This window comes from Pan troglodytes, chromosome 16 (genome assembly GCF_028858775.2).
Source record: "Pan troglodytes isolate AG18354 chromosome 16, NHGRI_mPanTro3-v2.0_pri, whole genome shotgun sequence".
Lineage (NCBI taxonomy): Eukaryota > Metazoa > Chordata > Mammalia > Primates > Hominidae > Pan > Pan troglodytes.
The window spans coordinates 46220481-46241980 of record NC_072414.2 but is presented as its reverse complement, the minus strand read 5'-3'; the positions used below and the strand labels follow the sequence as shown (position 1 = coordinate 46241980).

General features: G+C 36.3%; 1 protein-coding gene across 2 annotated transcripts in view; it reads right to left on the bottom strand.

Annotated features, from left to right (window-relative positions):
- The window catches only part of UNC13C (unc-13 homolog C), a 787554-nt gene that overhangs the window by 372943 nt on the left and 393111 nt on the right, over positions 1 to 21500 (bottom strand). For both annotated transcript variants that reach the window (XM_054667546.2, XM_009429165.5), the window contains 3 exons: positions 17224 to 17302; positions 14643 to 14714; positions 1933 to 2152 (listed from right to left, as the gene is read on the bottom strand). In XM_054667546.2, coding sequence (XP_054523521.1) covers positions 1933 to 2152; positions 14643 to 14714; positions 17224 to 17302 — 371 coding nt within the window. The remainder of the gene's footprint in view (positions 1 to 1932; positions 2153 to 14642; positions 14715 to 17223; positions 17303 to 21500) is intronic.

Here is a 21500-nt window from a genome sequence, read left to right as displayed (position 1 = left end):
TGAAAATTTTGGATTGCATAATTTATTTAACAAATATAAAATAATAAATGTTGTTTTAAGAAATGGAAATAGATTATGAACATGTTTCTAAAGTTTAACGAATGGGTAGCATCTGTCCTTTCTGAAAGACTAGAAGAATGAATTCATTTCGTAGGTATGAGTGGCATCATTTTTTTCTCTAAGGAATTTAAGCCATTTGTTCTTAGATGGCAGTGTGTTTTCTATTTTCTTAAATGTCATTGCCCTAATATGCTTATTTCTTAAGATGCCTATACGCAATTCACTTTTTAAACAGTTGGGCTGAATTTTAATCAGATTATGAGATTTTGCATGTAAATTAAATGAGTAATATCAAGTCAATCCCCCTTCCTTTAAAATAATTATTCTTAACTATACTTCTTATTTTTCAAATAAAGAATACCACTTCTTTTGCTTAAAAAATGCACTTGTTACCATTAACACAGCCTCAATCTGATCTAATCTTGTATGGAGAATACTAATCAGATAGAGAAAACTTAAGAATGTATGTGATCGTGGCTACAACAAGTCAGCTGTGACAGCATTTCTGATTTAATCTTTGACATTTTCCTCTTCTCCCTTCAGTGTCAAGCAATCCACATATCTTACATTGACTACATCCATATAAACAACAAAGAGAGGGGACAATATTTAGATGTGAAAAAATATGATTTGCAAATGAACATCATGTTGAAATATAATTTTTTGGCAGTTTTTAAGTGACACTACCAAATAAATAAAGTAGTGAAAAGTCAATTATGTGTATTTTACAATGTGATGCATTAGCATTTCTAGACCTAAAGTAACAAATAAAGGATTTTTTTGGAAATGAAAAATTTAAGGTAACTTGTCATAAAAACCAAAGTGGCATGTACTCATTCAAGAGTGTGAAAGGATGGAAAGGTTATTAATATTTATGGAGCATCTACCGTGTGCCAGGCTCTTAGCAGAGACTATTACATTTAGCCTTTCCAATAACCCTCTAAGGTAAATTTTGTTATTCCTGCCCATAGAGTGGAGAAAAATAAAGCCTCAAGAAGTTAAAATATTTTCTCAAAGTCACATATCTGGTAAGTTACATATGTTGTTGACATTCAAACCCAAGACATCCCATTTCCAAGGCCTGTGCAGGAACTGTAGAAGGACATGGATCCTGCCAGACAGGCACCAGATAGGCTCGAAAAAAGAATTCCAGTTGCTGTAAATGCAGAAGCATATCTTGATCCCTGTTTGGGGAACCTGATTTTACATATTCCCACTTACCTCATGGAACTATTATGATGTATGAGTAAGAAAATAGATAGGGGCCGGACGCAGTGGCTCACGCCTATGTAATCCCAACACTTTGGGAGGCTGAGGTGGGCAGATCATGAGGTCAGGAGATGGAGACCATCCTGGCTAACAGGATGAAACCCCGTCTCTACTAAAAATACAAAAAATTAGCCAGGCTTGGTGGCATGTGCCTGTAGTCCCAGCTACTTGGGAGGCTGAGGCCGGAGAATGGCATGAACCCAGGAGGCAGAGCTTGCAGTGAGTTGAGATCGTGCCACTGCACTCCAGCTGGGGCGACAGAGTGAGACTCCATCTCAAAAAAAAAAAAAAAAAAAAGAAAAGAAAGAAAGAAAAGACAAAAAAGAAAATAGATAGGAAGTCACTTTGAAGGTTTATGCTGGATGAGAGTGCAATTTCACTCCAGGTACTCACCCTGAGGATTCTAATAGCACCTAGCTCCACACTGTAAGAATGCATCATCAACTGTGATTTGATGGACAGTATGTGTATCTTTGTGTAAGTGGTGGGAGGGGAGCGGGTAGGATTTCTTGACAACCAGCAAGAGTTGAAGTGATCTAACATGAAACAGATGGAATAAGGCAGGCTCTGCATACCACTTTTTCAGCCAAACCAAGTACTCACTCTGCAAGCAGTCAGCGTTTAGCAGGTCCTGACACTTTTCGTGGCATTTCACTCCACACTCCAGACACTTCATGCCTTGCCTTGCAATGCCCCACAGGAGCCCTTCACACTCATAACAGTAGGTGGGTGTGGTAGCCGTCCAGACCTCAAAATTGTGTGGGATGGTAGAAGACATAGGGTAGATCAGTGCCTGCAAGGTCTTCTTGAAGACGTGCATTTTCTGTGAACATGAGAGAAGTTACCAATGCACCGCCAAGTCAGTGGATTTGAATTGTTTCAAAATAAAACAAACCATTTTATCACTTTTCTCTGAAAATGGTATTTTGAGAGAGCCCCTGGATCACCGATTCAAGTCATGATGACAGTAAGCATAATAACTCTGCTAACCTTTTCTTCTCTCAATGTTTTAGGGCCCAATTCAGTTATCTGTACACAAAGAACTCCCTAATCTTCCAGACTGGACTGGGCTTCACTGTCTGCAGCTTCTTTCCCAGCAGCACACAGGTCTAATTACTTGAGAGTGTCTAAGTCCCTGCTATGCTGTAAACCCAACGCCTCTTTTACTTTCTACGCAGGCCGTTATTTCCTGATCCCCTTGTCCTCCCTGACACTTCACCCCTCCTCAGCCCCAAGGAATGCTTCTGTAATTCAATCTGCAGGAAATTTGCTTTCAGTACCCGTCACCAGGGAAGGATCTTATCACCTAATTCATAAGAAAGCATCAGTAGTAGATAAGGTCAAATGAGGCACTCTCCCATGGTGATTTATATTTTAAAAGGAAATAATTTCTAATAGCATATGGAAGGACTCTTTAATGACAAGTCATTAGTGAGGTGAAAAAAAATCTATTGAACAAGTAGGTAGGAGATCTGAGTTCTCCTAGGCCCAACTACATGATATTTAAAAGGGGCCTCTATAAGCAGGAACTGTCTTCCATGTTTTTCTTCTTAGTGCCTGAACAGCTTATCACTGTCCCTGGAACATAGTAGAGGTACATTTCTTTTAATGAATAAATGTTCTGCCACTTATGAATCTTGTAATCTACGGAGAAATGTAAGGGCTCTAAGACTCACTCTCCTCCTCTGCTCTGCTTAAAATGGTATTACTTTGAAGATCAAATTATATAATGATAACAGAAGTAGTCTACAGGCTTCAAAACACCAAATAAGCACTTAGTATTGATGCTGGATTTAAAAAAAAAAAAAACCACCAACAACAATAAACACAGGCCAATAGAAAAGAGAATTGGTTAAACGAGTCCTTTTCTATGCTTCTCATATCCCACAAAGCAGGTGACTTCCTGAGAGAAAGACCAGCACTCTTAGAGGTTACATTTACAGATAATTTCACACAACTGCCTGATGCATAATGAATGGATATTTACATACACCCTGTAGGAAGAGTCTAGCTGGTAAGTCATACTAGAAGGGAAGCATTTATATTTTGCATTAATTATCCTTAAATCTCATTTCAGAATATTTTCCCACAGTGTTGAAATGACTAACTTTCAATTCCACAGTATGGTAACAGCATATTTCCCTTTATTACTACATTCCCCTCACTCTGTGTTTTCCCAGAATATGTTTGGTAATGGTACTAGGAGGTCCCCTACCAGGGAACGGAGCCTCAGTAAAAATGTTTCTAATTTTGAATGGCTAGATCCATCCTTGCTATTAGATAAGGGGCTGGACACTCCAGAGCTCTTTATACTTCAAGTGAGTCTACAGAGCAGCAGTATGGTCAAATTCAGGCATCACTCAAGGGGAAGATCCTAATATTAGGGTTTATTCAGATAGAAAAACTGGATCCATCACTTTTCAATAAAGAGTGTCTGAAGCAAGTAAATCTCCTGGCTTCATTTCATAATAAAGATGTCTTATAAAGAACTGTTAAGAGTTCTTTGAGAATTAGAAGCATGTATTATTCACCTTTGCCTCCTCTTTAATATCTAGCATAGTGAGTATCTTCACTATCATTAAAATAAATGAAATAATCCTTGGCATAACAGATTTTTCATTAGCTACCCACAGACAGAGTCTCCTGTTCTAACTGGGCTGAGGGGCTGTGTGTGTGTTTGTGTGCGTAATGTAGCATTTGTGGTCTAGAAGAAAAATTAGGAAGGGAACTAATTTATATACTTGCAATTGCATCAGGCAACTCGTTTGTTTTAATGGCAATAAAATAATAAAAATAGAATAATAAAATATTCTAATTACATGGAATACTGAGTGGGAATAAAACAGAATCTGCTAATGAAAGGAAGAAAAGTAAGTAATGTACCTTACATAAATTTAGAAAGTAGAGTTGGGAATAAGGTTGTTTTTGAACATGAACTTATTCACATATTTCAAGATTAAGTAAATGATTAATATATATGATCTAATTCCCTATGTCCACTTTCCTTTTACTGAAGTCAAGTGATAGTCAGTACTCTAAGTCCATAGATTATAGTAGAAGTAATAAAAATAAGTAACCCTGCTAAAAAATTAAGCATACTGGAGGAAAACAAGTAAAAGTTCTGAATAAACAGCTGAGCAGATTTCATTAAAATGTTTTGTTTGGTTTGGCTAAGGAGCCATAATTCATTTCATGTAAAGGGAGAGTAAAGCTCATTTCCAAAAATAAAAAAAAAACATGAAACATTTACTAGACAGCCCATTGAAAAGCAATTGAATGGGGCACTGAAACAAATCCCAATATTTAAGAGCTATTAAAGTTAGAGAAAAACATTAAAACATTAGACAACCTACTAGAGGGTATATATCCCCTTTAATAAGATCTCATCATTTTAGGGAAATGATGAGTCCTTTTCATTCTTGACTTTCGGGGGTATGGGCATGTATTTATCAAAGCTGAAAATTACTCTGAAATAAATGCCATACGAAAACATTCTTTTTTCAGCAAAGTATATGTTGAGTTGATAGTTTAGGAACATGAAATTAATAGGTAGGAAAAGCATATAAAAATAATCTCATAATAGAGGATTCTTGTATTTCAGGGGGATAATGCATCTTGGAGCAAGATGTTTTCTCAGCAGCAAAATCAGGCAAGATGAAATAAGACTATAAGAAGGAAAAAGTGTGGGTTTTTGTGTGGAATAAGGTGAAAAGAGCGAGAAGCATTAAATAAAAGCATGGCAGGGGAAAATAAGGGGAAACCCCAAAATTTGCTATTGATGGAAGCAAATGAAAGTCTATAGTTTACCATTAGGAATCAGATTGAAGGGATGAAAAGCCATTAAAAAGAAAAGTAACACTAAGGGCAGGCAGATTAATAATCAGCTGTAAATAAGAGCTGAAGGAGAAGGATGGAACTGAGTATGTTATCAAGAGAGGGTCTCTGGCCTAGGTAAACAACTTGGAATCAGACACATGGAGATTCCTAGAACAAGCAAAACCTAATTAATAGAATTAGGACCCAAGGACAGCAGGATTTGGCAAAATGAGTGACTTGCTGCTTATCTATTTAACTTTTTAAATTTCCAAATTTTATTTTAAGTACAAGGGTACATGTGCAGGATGTGCAGGTTACATAAGTAAACATGTGCCATGGTGGTTTGTTGCACAGATCATCCCACCACCCAGGTATTAAGCCCAGCCTCCATTAGCTATTCTCCCTGCTGCTCTCCCTCCTCCCACCCCCACCCTCCGATAGGCCACATTGTGTGTTGTTCCCCTCTAGGTGTCCATGTGTTCTCATCAGCTGCTAGTCTATTTTAAATGTTTCTAAACTTTACAAATCTTCTACAACTTTTCAAGTCTTCTACAATAAAAATGTATTTTCTAAAAAATATGTATTTTAAGATTATAATAAAGTGCATGCTCATTGTAAAAATAACTTATAAAACACAAAGGCACTAATATAAATAATAAAAATATTCAATTTAGCTTTTTAAAGTTAGGCATTATTTGATACATATCCTTCCCATATTCTTTTTTATGTATAGACAGGACGTAATACTCTTGCAATTAGAAAAAAAAAACATTATTTTCACATTGCTTAAGTCATTCCAAAAAAGAAGGCAATTTTTTTTGCTGTTATAGACATCTTGTTTACCTGTAGAAATGAGTAAGGAATGTTTTCACATTCTGATAAGCCTTTGTAGGCAAGCACAACATATAGACTACACTGGGGAGGATGCTCACACCCTAGAGAAATATTTTGTTAGAACTTTCTTCTCCAAAAAATGAATTTAAAGTAAGTTGAACTAATATGTCACTTTTGGAACAATTAGGACACTGGAAAGAAATGAATTGCCTTTTCTATTGATCACTACCTGAAGAAACTAAAAAGAGCCTGAGACTTAAAGGAATCAGGCTTCCTGCCAAGAGCAATGACTAGTGTTTTCAGACCATCAATATTCTAATCTACCAACTGTTAATAATTATAACATGAACAAAGCTTGTCTGCCTCCATTTGCCACATTGTTTCTCTCCTTTTTCCTTTCTGTTTTAACCAGTGACTAACCTATGAAGTTCTATTTTCCTCCTCATCCTGTGAAGGAAATAATCCTCCTCGTGATATTATGTATGCCACACCTTTCCTATACCCCCAAATATCACATTTTGATACTTTCAAGAAAAAAAATGCTTCTTGTTTTGAGGCGTTTTTCGTATACTTGATGTACACTTTCCAGAAAAAAATATATCTACTCTTTGGTGAAGTATAAGTGTTATTTTTTCTGGACAAAAACATCAGAATTTTTGCAGACCAAACATTAGGTACAATATGATCTTTTTGAAATTTGTTATAAACATGAAGATAGAACAATGCTAGGATAAAAACCTGACTATAAAAACAGACATAATTTCAGTGCTGATTTGCTCATTTAAGTAATCATCCTATAAAATTGATTGACTGTAGGAGCTAAAATTATTCAGGTGACTTTTTTGTAGCAGAAAGTACAAACAAAGACTAAAAGTTATATCCTATCTATGTGAGAATGTAAGTAGTTTTCTTTCACTTCTATTGCTTTATAACAGATATAAATTAACATTGTCCTAAGAAACTTATGGGGTGAGTCCAAATAAAGAGGGCAGAACAATAACATAGATGATTCCTTAATTCAAGGAGAGCACAATATAACATAAGCCCTTTGTTATGACACAGAACATAATCTGAAAACAAAATATGATAGATTTTATGCACTATAAATGTTCTTTTTTCCCAATTCAAACTTTCAATAAAAATGTATACAAGTGATGCGAGTGGTATGAGATAATTAATTTGATAAATACATGAAACTAAGAATACTATGGATTTCTACACTGGGGGAAACTTTAGCCATTTTAATGTGGGAAGTCTAAGATTTACTGCTTGGGGTGGAGACTGCATTCTTATGAGTCTAAAACCAGCATAAGACAAGGATGCCCTCTGTTACCACTCCTATTCAACATAGTATTGAAAGTTCCGGCCAGGGCAATTGGGCAAGAGAAAGAAATAAAGTGTATTCAAATAGGAAGAGAGGAAGTCAAATTATTTTTGCAGAGGATATAATCCTATATTTAGAAAATTCCGTGTCTCAGTCCAAAAGAGTAAGCTTATAAGCAATTTCAGCAAAGTCTGAGGATACAAAATCAATGTGCAAAAAATGAGTAGCATCTCTATACGCAAACAACAGGTAGGCAGAGAGCCAAATTGTGAACAAACTCCCATTCACAATTGCTACAAAAAGAATAAAATACCTAGTGATACAACTAACAAAAGAAGTGGAAGACCTCTTCAAGGAGAACTACAAACGACTGCTCAAGGAAATTAGAGAGGAAACAAACAAATCGAAAAACATTCCATGTTCATGGATAGGAAGAATCAATATTGTGAAAATGGCCATACTGCCCAAAGTAATTTATAGATTCAATGCTACTCCCATTAAACTACCATGAATATTTTCCACAGAATTAGAAGAAACTTTTTAAAAATTTGTATGGAACCAAAAAGAGCCTGAATAACCAAGACAATCCTAAGTAAAAATAACAAAGTTGTAGGCATCACCTTCCCCACCTTCGAACTATACTACAAGGCTACGGTAGCCAAAACAGCATGGTACTGGTATAAGAACAGACACATAGACTAATGAAATGGAATAGAGAAATAAGAAACAAGACCACGCACCTTCAACCATCTGACAAAACCTGACAAAAACAGGCAATGAGGAAAGGATTCCCTATTTAATAAATGGTGCTAGAGAACTGGCTAGCCATATGCAGAAAACTGAAAGTGGACCACTTGCTTACATCATATACAAAAATTAACTCAAGATGGATTAAAGACTTGAATATAAAACCCCAAAACTATAAACACTCTAGAAGAAAATCTAGGCAGTACCATTCAGGACACAGTGATGGGCAAAGATTTCATGACAAAAACGCCAAAAGCAATTGCAACAAAAGCAGAAATTGACAAATGGGATATAATCTAACTAAATAGCTTCTATGCAGCAAAAGAAACTAAAATAAGAGTGAACAGGCAACCTACAGAATGGGAGAAAATTTTTGCAACCTATCTGTCTGACAAAGGTCTAATATCCAAGATCTATAAGGAACTTAAACAAATTTACAAGAAAAAAAAATAAACAATCTCATTAAAAAGTGGGCAAAGGACTTGAACATAAATTTCTCAAAAGAAGACATTCATGCAGTCAAAAAAACATGAAAAGAAGCTCAACATCACTGATCATTAGAGAAATGCAAATCAAAACCACAATTAGATGCTTTCTCATGCCAGTCAGAATGGTGATTATCAAAAAGTCAAAAAACAACAGATGCTGGCATGGTTGCAGAAAAAAAGGAATGCTTTTACACTGTTGGTGGGAATTAAATTAGCTCAATCATAGTAGAAGACAGATTCCTCAAAGATCTAGAGGCAGAAATACCACTTGATCCAGCAATCCCATTACTGGGTATATACCCAAAGGAATGTAAATCATTCTGTTGTAAAGATACATGCATGCAGATGTTCATTGCAGCACTGTTCACAATAGCAAAGACATGGAATCAACCCAAATGTCCATCAATGATAGACTGGATAAAGAAAATGTGCTACATATACACCATGAAATACTATGCAGCCATAAAAAAGGAATTAGATCATGTCCTTTGTAGGGACATGGATGGAGCTGGAAGCCATCATCCTCAGCAAACTAATACAGGAACAGAAAACCAAGCCCCATATGTTCTCACTTATTAGTGGGAGCTGAAGGATGAGAACACATGGACATGCGGCGGGGAATAACACACAATGGGGCCTGTCGGGGTGGGGGTGGGAGGAGGGAGAGCATCAGGAAGAATAGCTAATAGATGCTGGGCTTAATACCAAGGTGATGGGTTGATCTGGGCAGCAAACCACCATGGCACACATTTACCTGTGTAACAAGCACATCCTGCACATGTATCCCAGAACTTAAAATAAAAGTTGAAGGAAAAAAAAGAGAAGAATGTTTAGGATTTTATAAAACAAAGGTGAGGAGGGGGCTGACCATTCCTATAAATAGATCCCATGTAACTCTCCTTTTGTGTAACCAATCAAAGTCAGTCAGGGAACCATGGAAAACTGTGTGGTGAAAAATTGTTAATCACAAAATTAACTAAATTTTAGTATGTACTTATGCATCAAAAATGGATACATGGTTAGATTATTATTATTACTATTTATTTTCTTCACTTACGTTGTAAATATTACTTTGTGTATATGCAATAGTTAATAAGAACCATTAAAATCAATAACTATATGTTCAACTCTATAACTTAGAAAAGTAGTTTCAGGGTGAATACAAAGAATAAAAAATCTAAAAATGACAAGAGCATAAATAAATGAAATAGAAAACAAGGAGATAATATGCAGTCAACAAAGCAAAGCCAGAGAAATTTCCTGCAGTTTTAATTTTACAAAAGAGAGAGAAAATACACATAAATAACAATAGGATAAAATGGCCCACATTTTTATATAAACCATGATATAATTATATAAACAATTTGATGGTATTAAATTCAAAAATTTAGAAAAACAAGACAACTTGCTGAAAAAATATAAATTGTCTAGACTAACTCAAGAATGAATGCTTAGGGAACATAATCACTATATTAAATAAGTTGATTCAACAGTCAAAAAATTACTCTCAAAATAAGTACCATATTCAGGTGGTTTTGGAGGACAAGTTTCGCCAGTCCTTCAAGATACAGAATTTACTTTATAGAAACCATCCCAGAGAAGGAAAAAAAGGAAATCTTCCCCGCTTATCTTATTAAGCTAGTTTAATAATGATGCCAAAATTGTTCAAGAACACAGAAAAACATAGTCATTTTTACCTTATGATGCAAAGTAGATGCAAAAATATGATATAATTAGTAAACATATAAGAAAATCAAGGACATGAAAGTTTCCATAACTTGCCCTAGGCCCTACAGAAGGTAAATTGTAGAACTGGACCAACATGGATCTCAAGTCAAAGTCCGTGCTTATGAAGAATAACAGAACCAACAGCAATACTTGCAGACAAGAGATAATCTTTACTTTGGTGTCATTATTGCTGGCTTCCATGTCAGTACTTCCTGGAAAGGAAAATTACCCCCAGGTGCAAAGAGGGCAGGGAGGCATTAGACTCAGCATGTATTCTGCAGCCCTGATCACAAGTTCCTGCCCTACTGCGCTGATGGCCACCTGCCATGCCGGCCACTGTATAAAGAGAAAAGGGGGAATGGGAAGGGTTTGACTAAACAAAGAGCTTTCTACATAAGCTATTTCTTTTAATTCTCACAAACTGTGAGGTAACTATTATTACTTTCATTTTATTGATGAAGCAAAGTTATCTCAGGAAGGTGAAGAATACTGAGAAGAAACAAGTAGTCAAAGCTAGTGAGAGGTGGAGTTGAGATTCTAATTCAGGCCCCTTTCACTCCAAAACTTATCCAGGTGGCCTGAAAGTGTTCCTGTTCCTGAGCAGGGGTCTGAAGTACCTGGGTGTGCTGTAAGCCTACAGCTCTGGTTGAAGTTGAAGTCTCAGAGAGGTGTTCTGAGCAGTTTTCTCCTTCCATGTTATCTTTCTAGTGTCATACTAGAAATAGGGCTCAGGTTTGATCTCCTGATTACCTCCACATCTACTTCTTGCCAGTCCCTTTCACGAAGTCTGAATCCTAGACAAACTTCCCCTTACTGAGAATGGACACTTCCTAGAAGCCTGCCAGCCTTAACATGCCCATCAACCCAGACAGAACCAACAGGGCTCTAGGATCCCTCTTATGCTTAGTCATTTTCATTTCTCCCTCTACCTGGTTTCCCATAAACTTCATCCGAGACTATCTTGGTTTCAATGATCTTGCCTACTAGAAGCTTCCATGTGACTTGCAGCAACAGTGGATACAAAATTAAGTATCTCAATCCCCCTCCCACTGTATGGTAAGCCTCATGAAAGTAGAGATTTTTGGCTGAGTTGTTCGCTACTTTATTTCCAGTCTGAAACAACACCGGACACATAGCGGATAGTCAATAAGCACGTATTGAATTACCGAATGGATATACTTTGATTGCCCCACTGTCAGGTTCACACCTAAGAAATTATCAGTCTGTGAAACTAGCACAGTGATGGATAGCAGAGTGCTAGGAAGACTACTGCTATGGTATTTAGATGCTAGATTGGTTGGTCCTCCCTATGTTACTAAGCTAGATGGAAATTTTCAGAAATCATAATCCTTAACAGCTTATTAAGCTGAGATTCTCAATCAGTCCTAATAGCGCCTCATGGGTAAGGTGGAGTTGGTGATGGTTGGGGGCACTGGCGATGCTTCACCCATGGCCAGCAGAGCGTTAGTGGAGGAGGCAGTGCTAGGTGACCCACTGTCATCCTGCATCAGGCATTAGTGTCTGTTCTGTCCTTGGAAAAGATGACTGAGCTTCAAAGTGTACATTTCTTTAATTAAAATAGAAGTGGTACCATTTGATATTTTCCACATCACCAAGCCATTTCCCTTCACATAAAAGCAAATATTTTATGCTTTTATATCAAGTGTGCCTAGGAAGATTTTCAGCACCAAGGAGTGCAAATTATCTGCTCCAGCATTTATGTTAGTTGCCTGTGTAATGACTGAATGCGACAGCTCGTCAACAGTGACATTTAATATGCCTGTTGTACAGAAGTCATAGTTCATTTACTTTTTGAGGCATGAGTCCCAGGGAAATGGGCTTTACGAATCTGAGACGTAACTGATGGATTCTATTCATCCATTCAACACCAACACAGAGTTTTTTTTACTGAAGCCTTCTGAAACTAAAGGAGTAAAGGTGATATTTTTAAGTTGTTGAAAAGCAGATCAATAGCTAATTTAACCTTAAAGCGAGGATATGTTCCCTGTCCAGGACTCAGAAAATACACTAGCATTCCACTAATTTCTAAGCTTTCCTGTTAACTTGTCAAATGAATTGGTATTCATAGTTCAAATCAAATACCATGTTTTAAAACATAAGAAAGGAACAGTGTAGGAGTTTATCAATAAAATTCTTCAGCCTTTATTATTTACTCAAAAGAAGACTAGATGCTTTGAGATTCAGCAAGCAATACGCAGCTTTCTCCTACACCAGAGGATGTCTGCTTTGTCTTGTGCCCAAACTATACTCAAAATATTACATGGCATCATAAATCTAACAGATAAGAATAAGGAGGTGGGGGCCATGGTGGCTCACACCTGTAATCCCAGCACTTTGGGAGGCTGAGGTGGAAGAACTGCTTGAGCCCAGGAGTTTGAGACCAGCCTGGGCAACATAGTGAGACCCTGTCTCTAAAAAAAAAAATGAAAATATTAGCTGAGTGTGGTGGCATATGCCTTTAGCCTCAACTATGCAGAAGGCAGAGGCCAGAGGATCATGTGAGCTCTGAAGGTTGAGGCTGCAGTGAGCTATGACCCTACCACTGCACTCCAGCTTGGATGACAGAGCCAGACCTCTGCAAAAAATAAATAAATAAAAAGAGTGAAAGAGAGAAAGAAAGAATAATACTCTGAGAATGCAATCCATTTTTTCTCCTGTGGCACAATAGAAAATGTATCAACTTGTTGTAGCCTCCAGATAGTCAAACGAATATGTTTTGTTTTACTGATATGTACTGGGTAGGGGAGCTTGCTGATGGAAAAACCCAGGAAAGATTGACATTTGGATGAAAGATGACAATGACAGAAAGAAGAAGGAAGGGAATGAGAAATATAGACATAAAAATGGTGTTTAAATGTTAAGTTACAGAAAGTTAAAATGGGTAATATAATATTTGTGGCAGAATTTTTATTCTACAAGAATGACAAAGTTGCTAAAATTGGGGAGGTAGGATATATTAGTCTCCAGGCATAGGGAGGGACGCAGATAAACTGTCTCAAGTAAATCCCCAGCAGAATGTGCAAGACACATTTACTGGAACAGAACATGCCAGGCACAAAACACAAGAATTTTTTTTAAAAATCCCTTTCACCCGAACTACACCTGAAGCCAATTAAATCAGAGTGGCTGAGAATGAGACCCCATCACTGTATGTTTTAAAGCTCCCTCAAGAGTTGCAGTGAGCCGGATTTAAGAATCCCTGACCTAAATAATTACAGCCTACTTGTATCTTCTTATCAGTGTGGTTCTTTCATTCAATCAGAATTTACAAACATCCACCTCATGCCAGACAGTGTGCTAAGCCATAGTGGTAGAATCATTTAACAAGAACAACAAACAAGTTATAGTGCCACCCTCAAGGATATCAGAGTTTAAAAGAAAAGGTGTATGCAAAATAATCAAAATAATTGTAATAAAAATAATAAAACAGAAGCTTGTATGTGTTGCTTATTATAACCTAAGCTATGCTGAATGTTAAGCATGTATCTACTTCCTAATCCTCTCAGTTTCCTTGTCACCTCTCTTTGTAGATGAGAGAACTCAGGCTTGAAGAAGTAACACAACCTGTGGGATACAATAATTCTCATTAAGTGGCACAGATGGGACTCATACCAAGCCAACTTCACTCGTAATCATATGACCCTATGGAGGTCATGAATAAATGCTATAAAAGGGCCGGGTGTGGTGGCTCACGCCTGTAATCCCAGCACTTTGGGAGGCCGAGGCAGGCAGATCATGAGATCAAGAGATGGAGACCATCCTGGCCAACGTGGTGAAACCCCATCTCTACTAAAAATACAAAAATTAGCTGGGCATGGTGGCACGCACCTGTAGTCCCAGCTACTAGGGAGGCTGAGGCAGGAGAATTGCTTGAACCCAGGAGGTGGAGGATGCAGTGAGCCGAGATCATGCCACTGCACTGCAGCCTGCAACAGAGTGAGATTCTGTCTCAAAAAAAAAAAAAAAAAACCTATAAAAGTCCTGAGGAGGAAATTAATCATTCAGCTGGAAGGGCAGGAAGATGGAAGATGTTTGGGGAAAACCTCGTAAAAGAGGCAAAACTTAAACTATGTAAAAAATCAGTAGGACTTTTCCACAGGGAGAATAACAGGGAAGCTATGTTAGAATTCAACAGCATTTGTAAAGATAGGAAGGTTTATAAGTATTTGAGGAGAAGACAATGATTGGCTGAGTCCCTGAGGAAGTTTGTTTGGAGTCAGGCTTTCCTCATGCTCCCAGTTATTTCCCGAACATTGGACTAAACATCACAGATGAGTAGCTCAAGCAGAACAGTTTCTCTCTTGTGATTATGAGCAATATCTCGTTAGATATTATGAGCAATATCTAGTACTTACCAGTTCCTCATTATTTAGGGATGTCCTAATCACCATAGCCAGGGAGAGTCCAGATTTCCGGGCAGCCAGGGTCTAAAACAAACAGAATTATGACTTATTAATACATAGGGAGGTTGACGTGCATATACTGCTCAGCAGAAGGTGAAAATGCAAGAATATCGGCTATCACTGTTCATATTTTAGTTAGTAAGGACCTGCCATTTTGGTAATCAGCCGATTCACCCAGAATATGGACTTATACAATATTAAAACTGGAAAGGTCCCCACAACTCATCAAACCCAACCCCTACATTTTATAGATGATGAAACTGAGGTCCAGAAAGGCAAGATGACCAGTCTTAAGATGACCAGCCCCCTCAACCACCTCAGGCTAGCAAGAGGCTTCTCAAACTTTCTTATTCCTCAAGGTGGTTGTGATATATTCATTCAGAATACATAACCTTTGGTAGAGAGCCAGCCTGACTTTGGTGATGGCCCTGAATCATAATTAGTATTAGATGGTTCCTGAGTTGTTCATAGTTCCCTAGAATATTCTTCCATATCTATTCAAGATATTTTTTCTAAGTGTTCATTTAATTTATCGAGAATTGTTATATCCAGATTCATTTTCTTCACTCGATGCTGGTAACTTGAGTGATCTTAAATAAGAGTCAAGTCCCTTTAGTTTCCTCACCACATAAAATAGAACCATAACCACCACTATCTATTCCTACCCAAAATATATGAAATACAAGAAACTCAGCAGTGCTATGGAGAACGTTGGAAATCAGAAGCTCCATATGGGAACAGTAAAACTGTTATCCCATTAGGAGCAAAGGGATGTCATTGTGGAATAATGCATTCTTGATCACCTGAGACCCATCTGGTCATATACATATCTCCTCAGCATTACAAAGTCATTAACTCAAATAAAATTCAGCACACACCTGAGTAAGAATGTCACTCTCCACTCATCTCCACATTTACCTTGAAGACTTACTTCCAAGAGTTTACCCAAGAAAATGTTTCATCTTTGAAAAATATATTCCCTAAAACCACACTTGTATCCTATTTTGGTCTGTGTTTGCACCTGTTGCATACATAATTTTCTCTTTCAGAATTGAACCAGAGGTTAAATTCTTGCAGAACAAACTTCTTATTCTTGTATGTCTGTCTTTTCATTTCTCCATTCTTGCCATTTTTTACCCCATGAGTAAGTGCAGTTTATGTTTGAGAAGACTGCAAAATATTAATTAAATAAATAACAAAGCACTTACCATGGCCTGAAGATTCCAGAAGTGAGAGGAAACAAAGTGTAAATAATTAGATACATGAAAGGTAGGAAAAGAGTATAACAATGTTAAATTCGCCTAACACTTTACAATTATTTCCACATAGTGACGACAGAAATCTGAACTAAATGTACTGACATGTTATACTTTCCAGTGTAAGATCTTTTCAGTCAGGATCATATTTTAAAACTAAAGTGGTGGCCTTCAGATGAAGGCTTTCTTAGCAAAATTAAAAATTACTGATGTAAAAAGTTATGTACATTGTTGCTGAAAGAAAATTTACTTTTTATGGGGGAAAATATATTTTTCATATCACATATAATATTAAAAATATGCCTATAAAATGTGAAGATATTTTGGATGATAGAAGAGACACTTTTTCACGATGATTTTTTTTTTACAATCTAATGCAGGCCATGGTCAATTTTTTGCATTTATCAAGGTGGCCGCAGCATATTTCAATATAGGAAACAGATTTATTCAGAGTCATGATCAGAAGTAATAATGATGTTAATAACTTGAAAACCTTGGTTTTCTCTTCTTTTTTATTATTTTTATTTTTATTTTTGAGATGGAGTCTCGCTCTGTCACCCAGGCTGGAGTGCAGTGGCGCAATCTCCGCTCACTGCAAGCTCCGCCTCCCGGGTTCACGCCATTCTCCTGCCTCAGCCTCCAGAGTAGCTGGGACTACAGGTGCCCGCCACCACTCCAGTTAATTTTTTGTATTTTTAGTAGAGACGGGGTTTCACCATGTTAGCCAGGATGGTCTTGATCTCCTGACCTCATGATCCGCCCGCCTCGGCCTCCCAAAGTGAACCATCATTTTCTTTAAATAGAAGAGCTTATTAATTTAGCTAGAACTGACTTTAATATAATAAAATGAAGAGTTGATTAATGTTATCTGCTTGCTGTATAAAGTATTCAGGTCCACTGTGTTAAGGTGAAGAAGTTTAAATAAAGCCTCAAGCATTGTGAATTAAACTTCTGGTCATTCATAACACTAAACACATCAAAGCCTATTCACTTGCTTGGCATGCTGTGTGATTTCTTTTTGCTCCAATTATTAGGGTCATAGTCACTTAATTGTAATTTCCACTTATATCAAAAGCTATCAAAGGTTTAAGTTATCTCCTCCATCTAATAGATTTTAAAGAAATAATAATAAATATAACAGCAGGTAGCATCTGGCCTCATATATTTTTATTCCATGAAATATTTACAGGCTAGACAGTGAATGAGAAGGACATTACATTTTAGTAAGGAAAAAAACCACACATGCAATCGAAGAGAATTAAACAGTTGTAACTTACCACATCTCGGACAATAGGCAAAGTTTTTTTTCTGCGAAGATCCGGCATGCTGTCAATACCATAAAGTCCACCTCCAGCCCTGAAAGAGAAAATAAAACCAATAATTGCAATGGGTAAAATGACTTCTTGTAAGAAAAACATCCACCGTTCATGGTATAAAGTCTGTGAAAAAGATGAAATGGATACCATAGTTTTCAAATGATTCACAAAGCTGCAAAGATACAAGCTTCTAGGACTTTGTTGAGTGAGGAAAAAAGACTGTAGCTACCACATTGCTGACCACTCATCTTCTTGGATAGTTGAAAATTTAAGCTATACATGGCCTGGATGGACACACTGTTTTCTGTTAGTATCACAGACAAAAGAATCAAAGTAAGATCTGTGGAACTTCTTACCTCCAGGAGGAAACAGAAGCAAACCATTTTTGGTGCAAGTTTGGTCTGGCTGTGGTGCTAAATAAATTACCTTCATTATAAAAATACCAGTTATTTTGTGCTTCTGCTTCACAAATTAAACTCCAGAATAATGTCTCAAGGAGTCATGGACATATTTAAGATATTGGTAATTACCCTTATACCACAAGTTCCCCTTATCTGAATTCATCCTACAGGTAAATGCACAGAATTAAAATAAGTAGTTGTAGAACGATGTTTATTGCATTTTTAAATAATAGCAATAAAAGCTAGGTTATTTACATGTTCATCAATAGCATATTGATTAAATGAATCAATGGGAAGAATAATTAAAGTGAAACAGGTAAATATATGTGTGCATACATAAAAAATACCCATAAGATGTTTAGTGAAAAAGCAAGTTCGCATATTAGTAAGTTTAGTATACTCCCATATATATATATATATATATGTACTGACATGGGAGTGTACTAAACTTGTGTATATATGTTTATGAATGCACAGAAAACATCTAGAAAAATAATCATGAAATTGATAACTGTAGTTACCTCTGTGGAGTGAAAATGGGTGAGAGAAAGAGAAAACTCCCTGTTATAAACTTGGTAATGTTCAATTTTTAAATAAGCATGTATTATTTTGCAATTAAAAGAATTTTCTAAGAGGTGTTAACATTTGTTTCTCTAGAATGAGTTTGATATATTGAATTTGACTTTTTATTGCATTAAATCCAGTCATTTAATATAACCAACAAGATGCTAATATTACTGATGATAGCTTCTCCTTATGCTTACTTGAACTACAAAACCCCTTGCTGACCTCTTGCCCATGGTCAGCTTATTCACCATGAACAACACATTTCATGCCCCTCGGTGATAGCTAGGCATCTCTGTCATTGCAACAGGCTACAAAGGCTAATGACAGATTAATAGCATTTTATAGTCCAGTTTTCCGTCAGCAGAGAGATGGCCTCTATGTTCTTGCTGCTTAGCTTAATATAAGGAAACTTAGTCTTAATGGATTTTTCTTAGTCGTCATGAGCCTAACTCCAACACTTCTTCAGTTATCCACTACTACTAACACGGTACTACTAACAAGTAACTAAATGTGTCATAAAATTCATGTCAATAGAAATGAAAACAAAGTAGTAATAAAGATAAAATGAATTAATAAATGCATAGTAATGATGCCATAACATGTATTTGGAAGTGAGGATCAAATGCAGTGAGTGTGAAATATTAAAACCATTGCAAATGTGTAAGAAAGATGTCAAGGATGAGCAAATGATTTTCAGAGTCGTGCACTTCAACTAAATGTCCCCCTTAATTTTGATCATAAAGAAATAGAATACGTGTGAAGCAGAGGTCAAGAAAGATGGAAGAAAAGAGAGAAGAAAAGAACTGAAGAGAATGTGTTCAGGGAGAAAGGTGACATTTAAAAGACCCCTTTCTCCACTAATTCTATGATAAAATAGCTAATATGATTCCCTCATTGCCCAGAATAATGACAATTAGCACTCTCTAGGTTAAGGGCTGTGCTAGTCACCGTGAGTCAAAGTTTGAGAATGTACATCACAAGAAAGAATCATTGGTGACATACTCTTTTGAATGTCAAGAGACTGCGGAGTAGAAAAGGGAAAAGAATGATAAACTTTTTTTCTTAAGCCCCACCTTCAGAATACACAGCACTACTCCATCAGTAACTTCTTGCTTCCCTCCTGTCATCTTTCCATATTCCTTCCCACCCCCTGCCAATTCATACTTGACCCTTCCACATTCAAAACATCAAATACATGGAAAAAGGCTAAGTGAATGGGTATCTAGAAGGATTCTTCCAGTTTCATGTGCTCCAATATTAGGCTGTCATTCCAAGTAGTTTCTACTTTCTCTCCTCTGTGAACAGTATCAATAATGAACTAAAACATGCATGAATAAATATTTTCCCATTACAGCACCTATTAATCATGTTAACTATAAACCTTCAAGTATTTTGAAATGTTTTGACTTCCTAACAATGCAACTTTCATAGCTATGTAAAGAAACACATTCAATTCAGATGATGGTTGAGAAACTGATTTATAAACTGCAAAGTGTTATATAAACGAGTTGTGAATTTTCTTTTATCATAATCATTATTTCTTTTATGGTTTCCTTTCCATGAAACTTAATTCAAATTTTCAAAGTACACCCAGAATCTTGAATCAAACTTATTTACCCACAAATTTGGGAAACAGTTATAAGCGTGTGCATTATTGGGCCTGACACTTCACTCCTATGCTTATCTCATCAGAGCAGAGATATCCAAGGACCTAGGACAAATATGAGCACTGCAGAATAACAAGCCCAAGTGAGCAGACATGTATCCAAAATTCATCTCTGCCTCTTTTGAGTTTGCCACTGAATTTCACTGAACTTACATTTTATAATTTGGAAAATTGCAAGACAATGAAAACACTTTCTCAACCTTCACAGATAGCCTCAAAACATAGCCTTCTCAGGTTATGTTTCCTTATACTTTTATATTTTCATCATTACTACAAGAAACTTTGATAAGCCTATCCATCAAGTAATAATATAAAATTTTGTCATAAACCATGACTTCGAAAAAAGTCTACCTTACTGACCTCACCTCATGAATAGAGAAGCACTTGATAAATATACATAAGGTCTACATAAATGCAAACTATTTTTGTAATATTTATTGGGAGGCTTCTTACCAGGAGCGATCTTGGAGAGATTAAGTAACACAAACTAGTAAATAGTAGAAATATTCATATATAAATAAATCATTTACTTTCTAGGCAAGATGTTAAGTTCATGCACCATAGTTAAAATCCAGAAGAAACTGTCTAGACTTGATGAACAAGAAGTCAGATGAAGTTATCAGAACAGACCATAGCAGACAAGTAACTCTAAAGGTAAGGTCTGATAAGAAAAGAAGCTGTTTCATTTCAGCCCTTTTAGGTATAGTTGATTGTTTTAAGATGTCATTGACTGTAGACAGAAAACTCACTAAGGATAACTAATTTTTTTTGGTGCTTATTAGGTGACAGATATAATGCTAATATTTGTACCCAACATTTACAGAGTGCTTATTATTCTAAGCACTTTACTTATGTTAACTCATTTTATTTTTTTAAATCTTATGAGGTATAGGTACAATTATTTCTTTCATTTTATAAATAAGAAAATGAAGACGTAGAATCCTTCAAAATCATACCCAAGGTCATTATTAAGATCTGAAATGGCAGTGCCAAGGTTTGAGCCCACAGTTTATGACTTACCGTGCTCCACTGCTTATCTGATTGGGATATCCTATATCTCTCAATCTCATATGAACTGAGGTCTACAATTAATATTATTTTGTATTTAATGAAACTAATATATTGCAGAGATTGATTTCCACTGCAGGATCATTTTACCTCAGACTTAATGTTCTTAATAATCAATAAGCATTTTGCTAAGAAGAAATAAGACACATGTACCAGTTGATCCAGGGATGTTGCCATCATTTGGATATTTTTTCAATGTATTTCAGGAAGGTATTATCTTCAGATCACAATCCTGTTTCATTGTACAAAATACCCTCAGTCTTCCTCAAATGACCCCTGCCCAAGTATTCAAGTGTTCTTCTTAGGAAAAAAGACATATTAGACTATAGGCATTACAGACAGGATAAAAAACTGAAGACATCGATGGAAGTAGTTGGAAAGTCAATGGCCACATAAAATGACAAAATGGATATTATTTTAAAGTCTAAATCAAGCATGCTCAAATTCAATGTCAGCTCTATTACAAAGTTTTTATTAATATTTTAATTAACATCATAACTATACACATTTATGGGGTACAATGTGATGTTTTGAAA